Here is a 16145-nt window from a genome sequence, read left to right on the forward strand (position 1 = left end):
TTCAATATTTGTAGTGGCTTCTGTATTCTCTTCGGCTTGAATGTCTGTCGCAATAGAATCTTCTCTTCCTAACGTAGAATCATCGGGAAAAAGTGCAACAATATTTGTACTTTTGCTGCCATCTGAATCGTCTTTGTAACTTGAAATTTCATCGAACACCACATCACGAGACACAGTAACCATCTTGTTTCCAAATCCATACACCTCCAACCCTTTCTATGAATATCATAGCCAACAAAAATACATTTCTTGGCCTTTGGGTCAAGCTTAGTTCGATTTTGTTTCAGTACATGAACATAACAAATAGACCCAAAAATACGAAAATAACTCACATTGGGTTTACGATGATAAATCAGCTCGAATGGTGATGATTCTGTCCCTGGCCATGGAGGCAGCCGATTTACAACATGGCAAGCTGTTTGAAAAGCTGAGGCCCATAACTCTCTTGGAAGACTCCTCGCATGCAGCCAAGACAAGCAAACTGATGTAAGATGAGCTAACTTGCACTCAGCCACCCCATTTTGTTGCGGGGTTCCTGGAAAAGTCAGTTGACGCTGAATCCCATGCTCCTTACAGTATTCCATAAAATCATTTGAAAGAAATTCCCCTCCATTATCAGTGCGCAAACACTTGATTTTCAATTTAAATTCTTTTTCCATAGCATGCTTAAATTGAATGAACTTTGAAAAGGCTTCACTTTTGTGTTCTAAGAAGTATATCCAACTGAAGCGAGAGAAATCATCCACAAACACCATCACGTAATGAAGGCCGGTATAGCTTGCTGTTTGCGTCGGTCCCAAAAGATCAGAATGAATCAATTCTAACACTGTTGAAGCTCTACTCTTTGAGCTTGTGAAAGGAAGACGATGAGACTTGCCATATTGGCAGCCTGGACAAACCTCATCATGCTGAATATCTTTAAAGAGAGGAACACCATCAAGAAGTTGTTTTGTGGATATTTTCTCCAACATCTGAAAACCCACATGACCCAAACGAGCATGCCAAAGATTTGAGCTTGCATTATGACCAACCTTCTTGATATATTCATCACTAGCTGATAAAACATATAAAGATTCTTTTCTTTTTCCATAAAACTGGATATCAGCATCAACATGTTTCACATTAGAGAGTATTTGAACGTCTTTAGGACCAAAAAGAACATAACTTCCTGAATCTATTATTTGTGATACAGAAGCAAGATTTTTCTTTAAACTAGGAACATGATAGACGTCCTTGAGTAGAACACTCCCATCATTCAAATCTCCTTCTTTCGTCACAGGATGCATTGAATTATCAGCTGTCACAATGATCTTCTTTTGACAATGTGGACGAATGTCTGATAGAAGAGTTTCGTTTCCAGTTGCATGATGAGAGCAGCCGGAATCGACAATCCATTCTTCATTGTAGTCTATAAAGGCATAAGAATTTGCAGAGAAATCATCTTGATGAACAGCTGAAGTCACATTTGTTGGCTGGTCAAGAGCCTCCATGGTTAAGCAGTGTTCTCAAATTAGATCTGAAGAACTTTTACTTTCATGTACACCATTTGCTTCTGATTCCTGCATCTTGACTCTGCAATTTGGTTTAATATGGCCTGGCTTTCCACAATAATGACACACCACTTTCACCTCACAATCCCGTTTAAAATGGTCTGGTTTTCCACACCTGTAACAAGTTTTAAATGGTTTCTTTGACGACTCCTCACTTCTGAATTGATTCCCATTGCTTGATGAAGGCTTTGAGTGAAAATTCTGTCTCCTTTGATCTTTGACATACAACACATCTTCTAACTTTGGAGAAAACTCGTTGCTGCTAGTCATTTGCTTAATCACGGCTTCCTGATTGGAAAGAAGATTCTCCAGTTCAATGACTGTAGGCTGATTTGCCCACCCTTGTATTAAGGAAACAAAGGGCATAAACTCTTTTCGTAATCCACGAATAAGATAACGACGTAATCGAGCATCACTCACTGGCTCCTCAGCATCTAATTCTGAAATTTCAAAACACAGATTTTTCACTTTCAAAAAATATTCTTCAATAGAAAAATTACCTTGAGTTACCATAGCTAGTTCATTCTCTAAGAATTGTAATCGAGCGGTATTTTTCTTGGTGAACAACTTTTGAAGTGTATCTCATACTTGCTTTGGTGACTTTAAATCACAAACATGATCAATATACTCCTTGCTAATCAAAGTCCGCAAGGTAAACAAGGCTTTTCCGCATTTGATCTTCCATTGTCGGCATAATTTTGCATTCTGTGGAGTGTCTGCTGGAATGTCTGTGTCATCACCTTCAATTAAATCCCACAAATCTTGCCCTTGTAGATAAGCTTCCATGCATAACTTCCAATAACTATAGTTATTGCCAACCAGCTTTTCCATAGCTACACCCATAGAAGCACTCCCACTATTCATCTCGTTGAGTAATAATATCAAACCGTACCAACTTAGCTCTGATACCAACTGACGCAATATCTACCACTCAAAAGTGTGAGTAGATATGAAAATATTATTACTCAACGAAAGACTACAGATTTAAGAATAAGAAAAAGAATTGGGATCGAATTGTTTGATCTTCATTGATATTCACAACCTTTAAATAGGATACAAGATACTAAATAATATCTACCAAGAAAATATAAACTAACTAAATCCTAATAATAAAATAAAATATACTACTATTCAAATTCAACGGATTACGATATCTAAAATATATTTCCTAACTAATATATTCTTCAAAATTATGAATATCATATATTCCATACCTGATTCAAACTAAAATAAGTTGCACTAAATTCTGACAAACCGTTTGATTTTTAATAGGAATTAAAACGTAACCAATAAATAGGAAAGCAATAACTCATATCTTTGTAGAAACCGTAGATTACGATTCTCGATTTTAACAATGAAGCTCTTCCACAAAATCTTCCGTGCTATGACTCTAACACCCGTAAATTGGCTTGTGAGAACCTTTTAGAATAATAGAAGAATTCTAACAGAGATTATGTAAAAACCATATTTTTGGCTTAATACAAGAGTCTTATTTATAAGGACTTTGTAAGAATATTTTGCGAAATAATATATTCCAATATCTTATCTATTAGGAAACAATATTTTATTTAAACCATATTTATATATCACAATCTATCTCAATATATATTTAACGTATGGAATCTCATTCTATTTTTGTATATATATTTTTTATTTAATATATTTAATATACATTATGTAATAGCCCAAAAAATAATAATAATAATAATAATAATAATAAATAAACAAATAAAAAATATATATAAGTCAAAATAATAATAATAATAATAATAATTTAGAAATAAATAACTAAAAAAAGATTACTAAAAAATAAAAATAAAAAATAAAATAAAATTTACCCATCTCTCCACTAACCTCTCATCCCAACCCCATCTTTTCCCTCGACCCCACGATATCACAGTTAGTCAAAAAAATAATAATAAATAAATAAACAAAAATGTCAGATTTGAGAAAAAGTAAAATGACTGACATATGATGCAGATTTACTTGAAAGATTTTGGTTTGTTATTACGTAAAATCCTATCTCAGATTTCCCTTTTTCCCCTATAGTTATTGTTATAAGAAATTAATTTAGAATCAATCTTCTTTCATATTTTACCAGATCCTGTAATAATCCGAACTGATGTCCAATTAATTAAATTTGTGTTAGCATGTTAAGGTACAGTAAATAAAGTTAGAATCAATAAAAGTTTAGTTGGCAGATCAATAAATATGTAAGATCCCAAACAATGATTAAAGATGGCTAGTAATATCTGTTTACAGAATTGAAAATCTATTTACATAATGAAAATGAAGAAGGAAATTATTTGTTAAACAAAATTTAAGAAGATTGAGGAAAGATTTGTTGAACAAAATTTAAAAATAAAACAAGAACCCCATTACATTTTGTCTATTTTAACAATGACCAATGTAAATGAGAGAAATAATTTTATAGAGTTCAAACTTGAAACTGATGTCATGGGCTCACATACGTTGATTTAGATTTCAAATAACGGAATCGAACTTTAATTAAGGATATATTCGTGACAACGACTTAAGCTAACCAGGTAAATGACCTTAGTATCGACATGGTTATACTTGATGTGACACGTGCCATGTGGCTCTGCATGTGTCATATATATTGATACGTGTGAATTGTTTGTGGATCAATATGCTTATGATATGTTATGTATGTATTATAATATGTGAATTGTATGATAATAATCACGGTACGATGTTCTCAATGATATGTTTGAGATAGGATACGAGAAGGATGCACAAAATGAAATGTAACGATAAGAGTAAGATACATTCATGAAACGTTAAGATTAGGTTACATACCAAAGTGCTATGGATATGAGAGTTTGATAAAAGAATACTTGTAGGTTATGAGTAGAAAGGGATAGGTTGATAGAACGATAGCATCAGGTATGTTCCCATGCAAATCAAGGACAAATCCTCATAAACAGAAGTTCATAACTCACTCATGATTAAGATCGAGTTGCACATGATCATCCTGTGAAATATTAATCTTCTTAATTAACGGATTTATAAATAGAGATTAAATATTTCGTGGTCCAGTCTTGTACAAACTCATTGTATAGGATACCTCCACTCACATGTCTCCACATGAATGATTTAAATCAAATCATTTGTAACAATTACAAAGCGGACCGTATCAATAGTGTTACCAGGATAAGGCACCCAACCTTATCCATATACTATAGACCTTTTAGGTTATCACTTGAACATGATCCTACTGTATGTCAACTACATACTGTTCAAGTTTATCATAATAATCTTGGATCTTAAATGATTATTGGATAATGTTTCATTTTTCAACACAATTGTGAGGAAGGTTCAATTTGGATGATTTTGACATATATAATCTATAAGTGACACCCATAAATAGCTTCGCTATCAACCATCTTTTTGGCTCGTTTTCCATTTGGGCACAGTTGTTCGTGCATTGGGGTAGTTCAAAAAATTACTTTCCATTCTTTGTATCTTAGTATTTCCATAGTAAAAAGAACTAGGACCTAAATCAAAGAACAAGAGTCTACTATACCGCATAGATGAACTTAAAACCAAAACCTTAAGATGGAAACCCTAATTGGGTTGGGTAAATCATTCGCTCAAAAAACTGAGTGACGATCGATAGTTTTCGACACTATAGTGAAGAATATTCTAGTTCGATGATTTTGACACGTATGATCAGTAACTGAAACAAAAAAATAGTTACACTTTTGGTTATCTTTTTGTCTCGTCTTCAATCATTGTACCGTTGCTTAATGTTAGGGCAGTTTGCACACGTATGATCAGTAACCGACACTTGATAATCTTTTCAGCTCGCTTTCCACCGGGGTACAATTGATCACATGTTAAGGATGTTATGAAAAGACATTTTAGTACAGGGACCTTAATTTTGAAGCAAAAGAGACTATGCGCTACATATTTGAACTTTAAATAAAAACCCTAATCTAGAGGTCATGTAAAACATTCAGTGAAAAAAACTAAGTGACGATCAATTATTTCAACACTGTTCAAGTTCCATGATGTGATGACATATATGATTAATAACCAACACCTAAAAAACCTTCAAGATCGGCAATGTTTTCAGCTTGTTTTCCGCCGGGGTGCTATTTTTTGCCTATTAGGGCAGTTCCGAATAGGCACTTACCATTCTTGGTATCTTACTATTTCCGGAAAATAGTACTAGGATCTAAACTTCGAAGAAAAAAATTTCGAAGAAAAAAAAAGTCTATAGCACCCCATAATAAAACCAAAACCTTAATTTGGAAACACAAGTTGGGTCGTTAAAGCATGCCGGGAAAAGCATGACTGACGACTGATAGTTTTCAAAACTATTGAGAGAAATGTTCTAGTTGGATGAGTTTGACACGTATAATTAGTATTAGCTTTGCTATTAGCAATTATTTCGGCTCGTCTCCCACAAGGGTATCGTTGTTCGCGCGTTGGGACGGTTCCGAAAAGTCACTTTTTTTTTTTCAAAATTTAGGTCCATTATTGTTTCCAATGGAAATATTAAGATACATGGAAAGTGACTTTTTGGAACTACCCTAATGTGCGAACAATGGTACCCCAATGAAAAACGACTCGTAAAGAATGCTGACAATGATGCTTATTAGGGTGTCGATCACTTATCATACTTGTCAAAATAATCCAACTTGAAATTTTCTCACAATAGAATATCGACAGTCACTTAGTTATTTTGTCAAATGCTTTACGCAATTTGGTTAGAGTTTCTAAATTAGGGATTTGATTTTAAGTTCATATATGACGTGTTATAGGCTCTTTTTTCTTCAAAATTTAAGTCCTAATGTTGTTTCCTATTGAAATATTAAGGTACAAAGAACATATATTGGCGTTTCAGATCTACCCTAATGCGCGAACAATAGTACCTCGGAAGAAAATGAGGGGAAAAGATTGTCAACGACGAAGCTATTTTTTGGATGTTGGTTGCTGAATGTATGTGTCAGAATCATCCAACTTGAACATTCGTCACAATAGTGTAAAAAAATATTGACTATCACTCAGTTTTTTCACCGAATGCTTTACGCAACCCTATTAGGATTTTGGTTCTTAGTTCATATATGCGGCACTATAGGCTTTTTATTTTTATTCGAAATTTAGGTCCTAATATTGTTTCTTGTGGAAATATTAAGATACAGAGAATGGAAAGTAGCTTTTTAGAATTTCCCTAACGTGCGAACAATGGTACCTCGGCGAAAAGCGAGCCAAAGAGATTGGCAAGAGCGAAATCTTTTTTGGGTGTCCATTACTCAACATGCGTTTCAAAATCATCCAATGTGAAGATTCCTGAAAATAGTGTGGAAAAATAGCAACTATCACTCAATTTTTTATGGTTGTCCGTTACTGAATGCTTTACACGACCCAATTAGAGTTTCGATTCTAAGTTCATATATGTGGAGCTATAGCCTCTTTTTATTCGAAATTTAAGTCCTAGTACTGCTTCCTATAGAAATATTAAGATACCAAGAGCATACCAAGAACAGAAAGTGGCTTTTCGAAACTGCCCTGACGCTCAGACAATGGTACCCCGACTAAAAGCGAGCTAAAAGTATTGCAGATAACAAAGCTATTTTTAGGTGTCGATTCCAAATCATAAGTGCAAAATCATCCAAACATGAGTATTCATGACAATAATGTTAAAATTATCATTCGTCACCCAATTTTTTTTTCCTAGAATGCTTTACATGACCAAATTAGGGTTTCACTTTTAAGTTTATATATACACCCCTGTTGAAATAAACCAAGAGACATCAATCATATAATATACTTCAATATAATATACTTCAATGAAGATGTGAAGAAAATATTATTCAAATTATCAAAAGATATTTCAATTCATGCCACATTGAAGAAGAATGAAGTTTCATATTATAAATTTTGGGTGGATTACAATTTAGAGTAATTTGGAGTTATTGTATTTCATTAATGTATTTTAAAACTTTTTATTTACTTTAGGTTACAATTACATCCCGGTTAATTATGGCCATTAAGTATGAATGTTACAACTCTTGGAATACCTTTAATAGTTTCATTTTGTAGCTATATAAAGTCATGTATGTTGTATTTTGAAGTAGACTTGAAAATATAGTAAAAGGAGCATTTGTGCTTTTCTTTAGCCAATGGCTAAGTTTTTTGCAATTCTATGTAGTTTAGGTTGCATGTAGAATCATTCAAGCTCGACATGATCAATTTTGCTTGTGGAGTGATTCGAATCTCAAACAAGTGTTCTTGCGTGAGATATTTGATCAACAAGAATCATTCAAGCTAGACATGATCGATCTTGCTTGTGGAGTAATTCGAATCTCAAACAATGTTCTTGGTTTGAGATATTCAATCAATAAGGTAATCCGAATCTTACTCCCCTTGTAGTGATTTCCACATATCATTTGGTATCAGAGCTTCAGGCTCAAGATCGGATATATATTTACTTTCTTCTCAAGGGGAATAAGATTCGAATTACCTTATTGATCGAATATCTCAAGGCAAGAATATTGTTTGAGATTCGAATCACTCTACAAGCAAGATCGATCATGTCTAGCTTGAATGATTTTTGTTGATCAAATATCTGACGCAAGAACACTTGTTTGAGATTTGAATTACTCCATATGCAAGATGGATCATGTCGAGTTTGAATGATTCTACATGCAACATAAACTACATAGAATTGCAAAAAACTTAGCCCTTGGCTAAAGGGAAGCACAAATGCTCATTTTACTATATTTTTCAAGTTTACTTAAAAATACAACATACCTGACTTTATACAGCCTCAAAATGAAACTATTATAACATTCATACTTAATGCCATAATTAACCATGATGTAATTGTAACATAAAGTAAATAAAAAGTCTTAAAATACATTAATGAAATACAATAACTCTAAATTACTCTAAATCGTAATCCATCCAAAATTTATAACATCAAACTTTATTCTTCTTCAATGTGACATGAATTGAAATATCTTTTGATAATTTCAACAATATTTTCTTCACATCTTCATTGAAGTATATTGTACGATTGATGTCTCTTGGTTCATATCATTCTCCACTTCTTCAAGAGGATTCGTCCTCGAATCTATTTGTGAAACTTGGCTGCAAAAAATAAGTTATGGAAATACGAAGGATCTCACAACACTCTCTCACGAGTATACACTCAAGGAATTTTAGGCCACTCTTTTTACACTCATTTACACAAATAAAGCTCTCATTCTCACCTCTCAAAATTTTAAATAGAGCAAAAATTGAATTTTGAACTCTAGGTCGATTAAAAACTAAAAAGATAAAAATAAATAAAAATCAAATTTTGAAGAAACGCAAAGAAAACATATATCCGATCTTAAGCCTGAAGCTCTGATACCAAATGATAAGATAAGGAATCACTACAAGGGGACTAAGATTCAGATTACCTTGTTGATCGAATATCTCAAGGCAAGAACATTGTTTAAGATTCGAATTACTCCACAAGCAAGATCGATCATGTCTAGCTTGAATGATTCTTGTTGATCAAATATCTCATGCAAGAACACTTGTTTGAGATTCGAATCACTTCACAAGCAAGATTGATCATGTCGACCTTGAATGATTCTACATGCAACCTAAACTACATAGAATTGCAAAAAACTTAGCTCTTGGCTAAAGAAAAACACAAATGCTCCTTTTACTATATTTTCAAGTCTACTTAAAAATACAATATACATGACTTTATATAGCCTCAAAATGAAACTATTTAAAGGCATTCCAAGAGTTGTAACATTCATACTTAATGGTCATAATTAACCATTAGGTAATTGTAACCTAAAGTAAATAAAAAATCTTAAAATACATTAATGAAATACAATAACTCTAAATTGTTATCCAACCAAAATTTATAACATCAAACTTCATTCTTCTTCAATATGGCATAAATTGAAATATCTTTTGATAATTTTAACAATATTTTCTTCATATCTTTATTGAAGTATATTATTTAATTGATGTCTCTTTGGTTCGTTCATATCACCTATAGCATTTTTTATTCAAAATTTAGGTCATATTATTGTTTCCTATTGAAATGTTAAGATACCAAATAGGGAAAGTGGCTTTTTATCCAGGTGGTAAGTGAGTCAAATTGGATGAAAACAACAAGAATCTAAACAAGAAAACAACAAGAATATATATATTTTCTTTTTTCTGCAAATGTAAAAATATTAAATAAAATATTATTAGGCCAAAATAATAATCCATTTAATTACTTAGAATAAAATTGTCATTTTTTTTTTCAATTTTTTTTGTTTATAATAGTTGTACAAGGTGTCTTGCCTTTACCTAAAATAGTAGTAGCACACGGCTTGATTATTTTACAAATACAAAGTGACCTCACTGTTGGAGTCGGAAAATGCAAGCACATGCAACTCATGCTCTAAGGCCCTATCGTTAGAACCATCATAGGGGTGGTCTCTAGTCCGAACTAAATTGGATGTGTAGTATTTTCCTACACATGACTCACACGTGCGAGTGTGGATCCCTAGGCAATTTGCATCCCCTTAGACCCATCATATTCGAGCTAGTTGTCTGTAGCGACATCCGAAGGTCAGTAGACCCCCGAGTGTCATGCAAGACATGATGATCATTATCATCGTAGTGTACGCGTCCATGCTCATCATCATAAAAGGGGAAGTAGTCCGATGTATATTTACACTATGAATGCATGAGATCCCTATAGTTTCTCATCTTTAAATCATCTGTTGACACAACCCTAAGTTTTGTTTACAATTACTCTAAGTAATGTATGTACATTGGTCTTCATACGTTCATCATAATTATCATTGACTAGGGCTGTGTCCTAGAAAAATCATCATCATAATGTAGTATGACATTTAAAACATGCATTTCCTCTTAGTATAGAAAATAATGTCATATTATGAAATTTCATAATCTTTCATCGTCATGTTGTCATGCATCATCATCATCATCATCATCATACAACGTCATTATATAACCACATCGTAAACGTCATATAACATCATCATATAACTCATTCATGTCACCATACTTCATACATCGTACATCATCATCATATAATATAATCAGAGTATCATAAGTATAAAACATAACTGACACGTGCAGGGGCCACTAGGCAGGTGTTGCCATACATCAGACAAGTCGTCCAACCTATTCTATAGTAAGGTCACTGACTTGGTTGGCTTTAGCCAATGTTCTCCCTCAAATTCAAGTATGATTGTCTTCTGTTTCTCAACTGTAATGCCCCTAATTTTCTTTAACCTAATTAGTGACGTCACCCATGCATACATAACTCATTAAGCAGAAGCTCATCATAAATAACCTTGGAAACAAAACAAAGTCTTTCATAAACCTTCATAAATCCAAAAAAACTTATCTCCAAATATAAACTTTCACTAACTGAATTTAAAAAAAGAATCTAAACAAAGTAACACACTGAATGCTATAACTTAAAACAGTCCAATAAAAGTAAATTCCTAAAAATATCTCATCTCCAACTTCCATGGTGGCCTCACCTCCGCCGTCAACCGTACATTGGTGCCTTGCCTTTACCTGAAAAATGTAGGTAGCACGTGGCTTGAGTATTTATGAAATACTCAGTAAGTCACCCCACTGTTGGGGTTAGGAATGCAAACACATGCAACATATGAGCGGGACCTAACTTTTCATAAACTTTTCATAGCCTTGGGCGCTTTTCTATTCCGGGTAGGGTTGGATGTGTGGTACTCCTTCACACATGGCCCATGTACGTGTACATGAACCCACCAAGCGGGCTCGTAAACATACCCCCTGGGCCTGACTTGGTCAAGCAAAACGTGTTACACGTAGCCAGACACCACAGAACAGAAAAGACCCGCATGATATCATGGTGAACATCAATATCGTATTTCATTCTTTCGTATCATAAAGGGGAAGAATCCCGATGCACATGACATACATATATGCATGAAGTCCCTTAACATATCTAACATGGCATTACATAAGCAGTGCTAACATCGCATTTACGTTTCTTACATCACATGGCATCTCACATGACTTACATTACATGACATATTAAATAAACATTCCAGTTGCATAAACATCTCATGACATGACTCAATAATTCTACGTGTATCTATGGTATCAATCAACATATTCATGGCATATAATACTAACATCTCATTCATGACATAACATAAACAGTCAACAGTCAACACAAGTTCATACATCACATAATCATATCACATAAAATATGGTGCATGCAGCGGCCACAGGGCACGCACCATCATACAACACGTAGAAAGCTAACTCCAACAGTAAGGTCACTTACCTCAATGGTCTTGGTTGAAGTCACTCACAACGAGCTAATCGCAGCGGTTAAATATGTCCTATGATAACCACATAAAAACTTAGAACCTTCAATAACATACCCTAGCTAAACCTCATGCTATTTATCAAAATAAACCCCCGACCTAATCTGTCTTTAATGTTTAGGAATCATACTGACCTCGGATGATAAAACTAAGGGCAGAAACGGCTTCGAAAGGGCCAAAAACCTTGGAATCGATATATTATAGTGATACCTTGCTGCTAAGCCTAGCTGCCGAGCCGGCCAACTAAGCCGCCAAGTCGAGCTGCGGAAATTGACGGAACCGAGCCGATTTCGTATACGTGCGATCCGAGCCGCACTATGTATGCGTGCGAAGCTGCCGGAGCTGTTGGGTGTGCGTCTGCGGCTCGACCCGATTCCCAAGACCTCACCTTCCTTACCTGACAAGCGACGAAACTCTAGTTTCCGCCTCCCCAATTCCGACGACGCGCCGACAATCCCACAACGTCCTCAACACCGATTTCCGACGGTCAACCTTCTTTGACACAATGATCCCAACATCAATGCCTTGCTTTTACTCGATTCTTCCTCCGAATAGCAACCCCAATGTTTCGGAGGAAAGTTTAGAGAGAAAATCGTTTTCAATGGGTAAAAGGTTGAGCATAGAAATATAAAAATAATATGAAGACATTTGCATTCTAGGTTTTGTTAGGATAAGGAAACTCAAGAGAAATAGGAAGGTTTCTATTAGGTAATAAAAGTCTGGCAGGAAATCCTCTATTTTCAGGGGATTACATTTAATTATTTATTCTATTTTGATTTTATTTTATTTTATTCCAGAAACCTGAACATCACAATTTCTAATAACTCCCATTTTAAAATTGCACCTTTACGGACCAGAATAAATGCATAACATAATATTTGTGAAATAAAAATAAAATCTTAACCAAATAAGCCACAAATGGAAAATCTGAATCGTTACATTATCCCCTCCTAAAAAGGACTTTCGTCGTCGAAAGTCTATGTAGTCAGAAAAACTCTAGATACTTTTCTCTTATCTCATCCCCTTGTTCTCATTACGTAACTTCCCCTACTATTCCCCAGAATCCTTTGTGCCACCTCCCGAGCAATCCTTGGCCATGTGGTCCTCCTTTCCACACCGAAAACAGGCTCTAATATGACCTAAACATTGACCCCAGTGATTTTTCCCACACTTATTACACTTAGGCTTGTCATCTAATTTGTTTTCATATTCGTGACGATGCTTTTGTCCCACTAACAATGAAGGGGTTTCATGCGAACTATCAAGTCCTTCCATAGACTTAGCTGCTCTCAGGGCGGCAGCATAAGTGGCAGGTGCAATTGCCTCAACAGTTTTACGAATCTTCGTGTCTAACCCCAGCACAAACCGTCTTGCTGTCCTGTAGTCCGTGTTCACCAACTCTGGGGCAAATCGCTTTAGTTTAAAAAATTCTCTGGTGTAAGTAGTAACACTACGCCCCCTCTAACTCAACTGAGTGAACTCTTGTTGTTTTCGCAGCTAAACATCCTCTGTATAATACTCTTCAGTAAAGGCACTCTTGAATTCCACCCATGAGACTGCACCTCCCTCAGGACTAATAATGTCACGGGTGGCCTGCCACCACAATTCCGCATCCTCACGCAACATAAATGTAGCACACTCCACCCTATGGGCCTCAGGGCAGTTGGTCAACCCAAATACAGTCTCAATGGATCTCAACCACATTTGTGCCACAGTTGGATGGTCAGATGTCCCCTTAAATGTTCGAGGGTCACCCCTCTTGAAATCTCGTAGGTACTTAGCTTCCATGGTTGATGTAGAAGCATTTACTTGCTGGTTGGCAGTTATCACGGCTTGCAATGCATCTACTAGGTAGTTGTAGGGTTTGGTGCGACTTGAGGTGCCGCTGGTGGCGAAAGAGGTTGATCTACAGAACCCTCACATCCCAAACTACGTCCCCTTCCACCTCTCCTTCTACCCCTAAGCGAGGGTCATCCCCTACGACCTCCTCCTCGAGTTCTAGGTGGCATCTAAACAGTGCACGTAACTACTACGACACACACTTATCTAATACATTTTATTATAACATTCGTAGTCATGCAAGTCAGGCATACATACAACTATAGCATTATCATAACCAGCTGGCAGTATACGACATATCATAAATCATGCTAACATATAACATGTAACGACCCTAAATTTCCACATACTCAGAGTCGCTACTAACGTCTCATGATCATCTATAATGCGGAAATATAACTCTTACATGAACATAATTGATAATGAAAATTTTCAAGAAAACGTTTAAAACAACTTCTCCTCTGAAAAACACTGCCATGGTCTTACGTGTTTAAATATGAAATACTGAAATTTAGAGAAACAAAAACAAATACAAAATAATTTAAAACAATGAAATGCAAAACAACCTATTCTAACTTAAGACTAGAAATTTAAATATGAGTCTACCCTATGCACGTGCCATAGTCTCTGCTCGCGATGCCGCCGTCCTCCGTACAAGTGCGCCTCGCCTTTACCTGAAACATGATGTGGCACACGGCCTGAGTATTTCAAAGAATACTCCGTAAGTGACCCCACTATAGGGGGCCATGCAAATGCAAACACATGCAATCATGATTTAGGGACCTATCTCTAATCATCTTAGGGGTGGCCTCCAGTCTCGGACAAATTGGATGTGTAGTACTTCCCTACACACGACTCACACGTGCGAGTGTGAATCCCCAGGGCGCTCGCACACCCCCTAGACCCTCTGGTCAAGCTAATCTGTAGCGACGTCCAGAGGTCAGCGGAACCCCATAGTGTCATGCACCTCATGAACACCCTCATCTGTGTGCTTTCGCACCTGTGCACATACGCGCTCATCATACTGTGCGCGTCCGCACTCATCATCTCTAGGGGAAGTAGCCCTATGCTTATGAACATACAATATGCATGAGGTCCCTCTAAATCCATCATCATGTCTCTTCTGACACAACCCTCTAGTCTCATCTCTTTGTTACTCTAGGTAACACATACTCGTGGATATTTATATTAATATCATTTTCACGCTCTTAGGGTTGTGTCCTATGTCGATCTAACGACATGATGCAATATGGCACTCATCATCATATAGCATGCTCAATATGGAAAACATCATCATATTAAGGTAAACGTCACGCAATCATCATACTCATCATATTGCCACAAAGTGCATCAAACATATCAAGTACGACATTCATCAAAATATATAAATACTGAGCACATCATCAGGTATCATAACCCACACATCATCGTAAGTCATACATCATCATAACTCATATACCGCATCATACGACATAGTTCATACAACATCGTAACTCATACAATTTTTAGCCTATCCTATAGTAAGGCCACTTACCTGGTTGGCCTTAGCCTAAGTACTCCCTAATTTAATTAACGTAAGCTCCCGTTCCTCGAGAGTTGCTCTAAAGGTTGCTGGAGTTCGCTTCATATCCCACCGTTCGTCACCTTTTGTTAGTATTTCACATTTTAATTAATAATCCAACTAACAATGTGAAATACGGCTCTAAAATGGTCTCAGTAAAAATCGAATTCCAAGTTTTCATTGTTTCTAAATTTTCTAAAACTCAAATTGAAAATATGTCAATATTATTTCATGCTCTTTTGAATCATCAATCCAATTATGGTTTGTTATAATATTATATTATCTAGATACAAACAATAATAATTTTTCACATCTTCCATTTTCTTTCTTGTACCTCTTTTGTTCTCTTCTCTCTGTATTTTTTTTTTTCTTCCTACAAATGATTATGCAATTATAAAACAATTTCAATCCATTCTGTTCTCCTCCCTTTCCTAATATGACTATCCAATTAACAGAAAGTCATTTTCAATCTATTCTTTTTTCTTTCTCTTTCCCAAATGACTATCAAATTCATTTACAATCCATTCCAATTTCCTTCATAAAACTGACTATGCATCAATCAATTATGATTTTCTTCTCTTTCCTAAGAATGATGATTCATGCAATTGACAAAACCATTTTCAATCAATTTTGATTTCCGAGAAGAGATCCAAAAATCTAAATAATTGAAAAAAGAGAGATCTAAAACAATTTTTCTATCTCCTGCAAAAATAAAAGAAAGATCTAACTTACCCATAAATTTTCTATCTCTTCCCTTCCTATTAGATCTTCTTGGAGTGAAGCCATTCCTTCCCAGTAGCCTTTTTTTTTTTT

General features: G+C 35.3%; 1 protein-coding gene across 1 annotated transcript; it reads right to left on the minus strand.

Moving 5' to 3' along the window:
• Positions 1-12982: 12982 nt before the first annotated feature.
• LOC111438460 lies at positions 12983-13720 on the minus strand. Its single transcript, XM_023076370.1, has 2 exons — positions 13436-13720; positions 12983-13345 (listed from the first exon to the last, which is right to left on the minus strand). Exons 1-2 carry the CDS (start codon positions 13718-13720, stop codon positions 12983-12985), a joined length of 648 nt encoding a protein of 215 aa, XP_022932138.1.
• Between the last annotated feature and the right edge of the window lie 2425 nt (positions 13721-16145).

The sequence above is a fragment of the Cucurbita moschata genome, unplaced genomic scaffold (assembly GCF_002738365.1).
Source record: "Cucurbita moschata cultivar Rifu unplaced genomic scaffold, Cmos_1.0 Cmo_Scf00075, whole genome shotgun sequence".
NCBI classification, from domain to species: domain Eukaryota; kingdom Viridiplantae; phylum Streptophyta; class Magnoliopsida; order Cucurbitales; family Cucurbitaceae; genus Cucurbita; species Cucurbita moschata.

Coding starts and splice junctions, on each gene's coding strand:
- LOC111438460 (XM_023076370.1), bottom strand. CDS start 13,720: ATGGAAGCTAAGTACCTACGAGATTTCAAGAGGGGTGACCCTCGAACA. Junction 13,346..13,435: donor AAGAGTATTATACAGAGGAT/GTTTAGCTGCGA, acceptor TTTAAACTAAAG/CGATTTGCCCCAGAGTTGGT.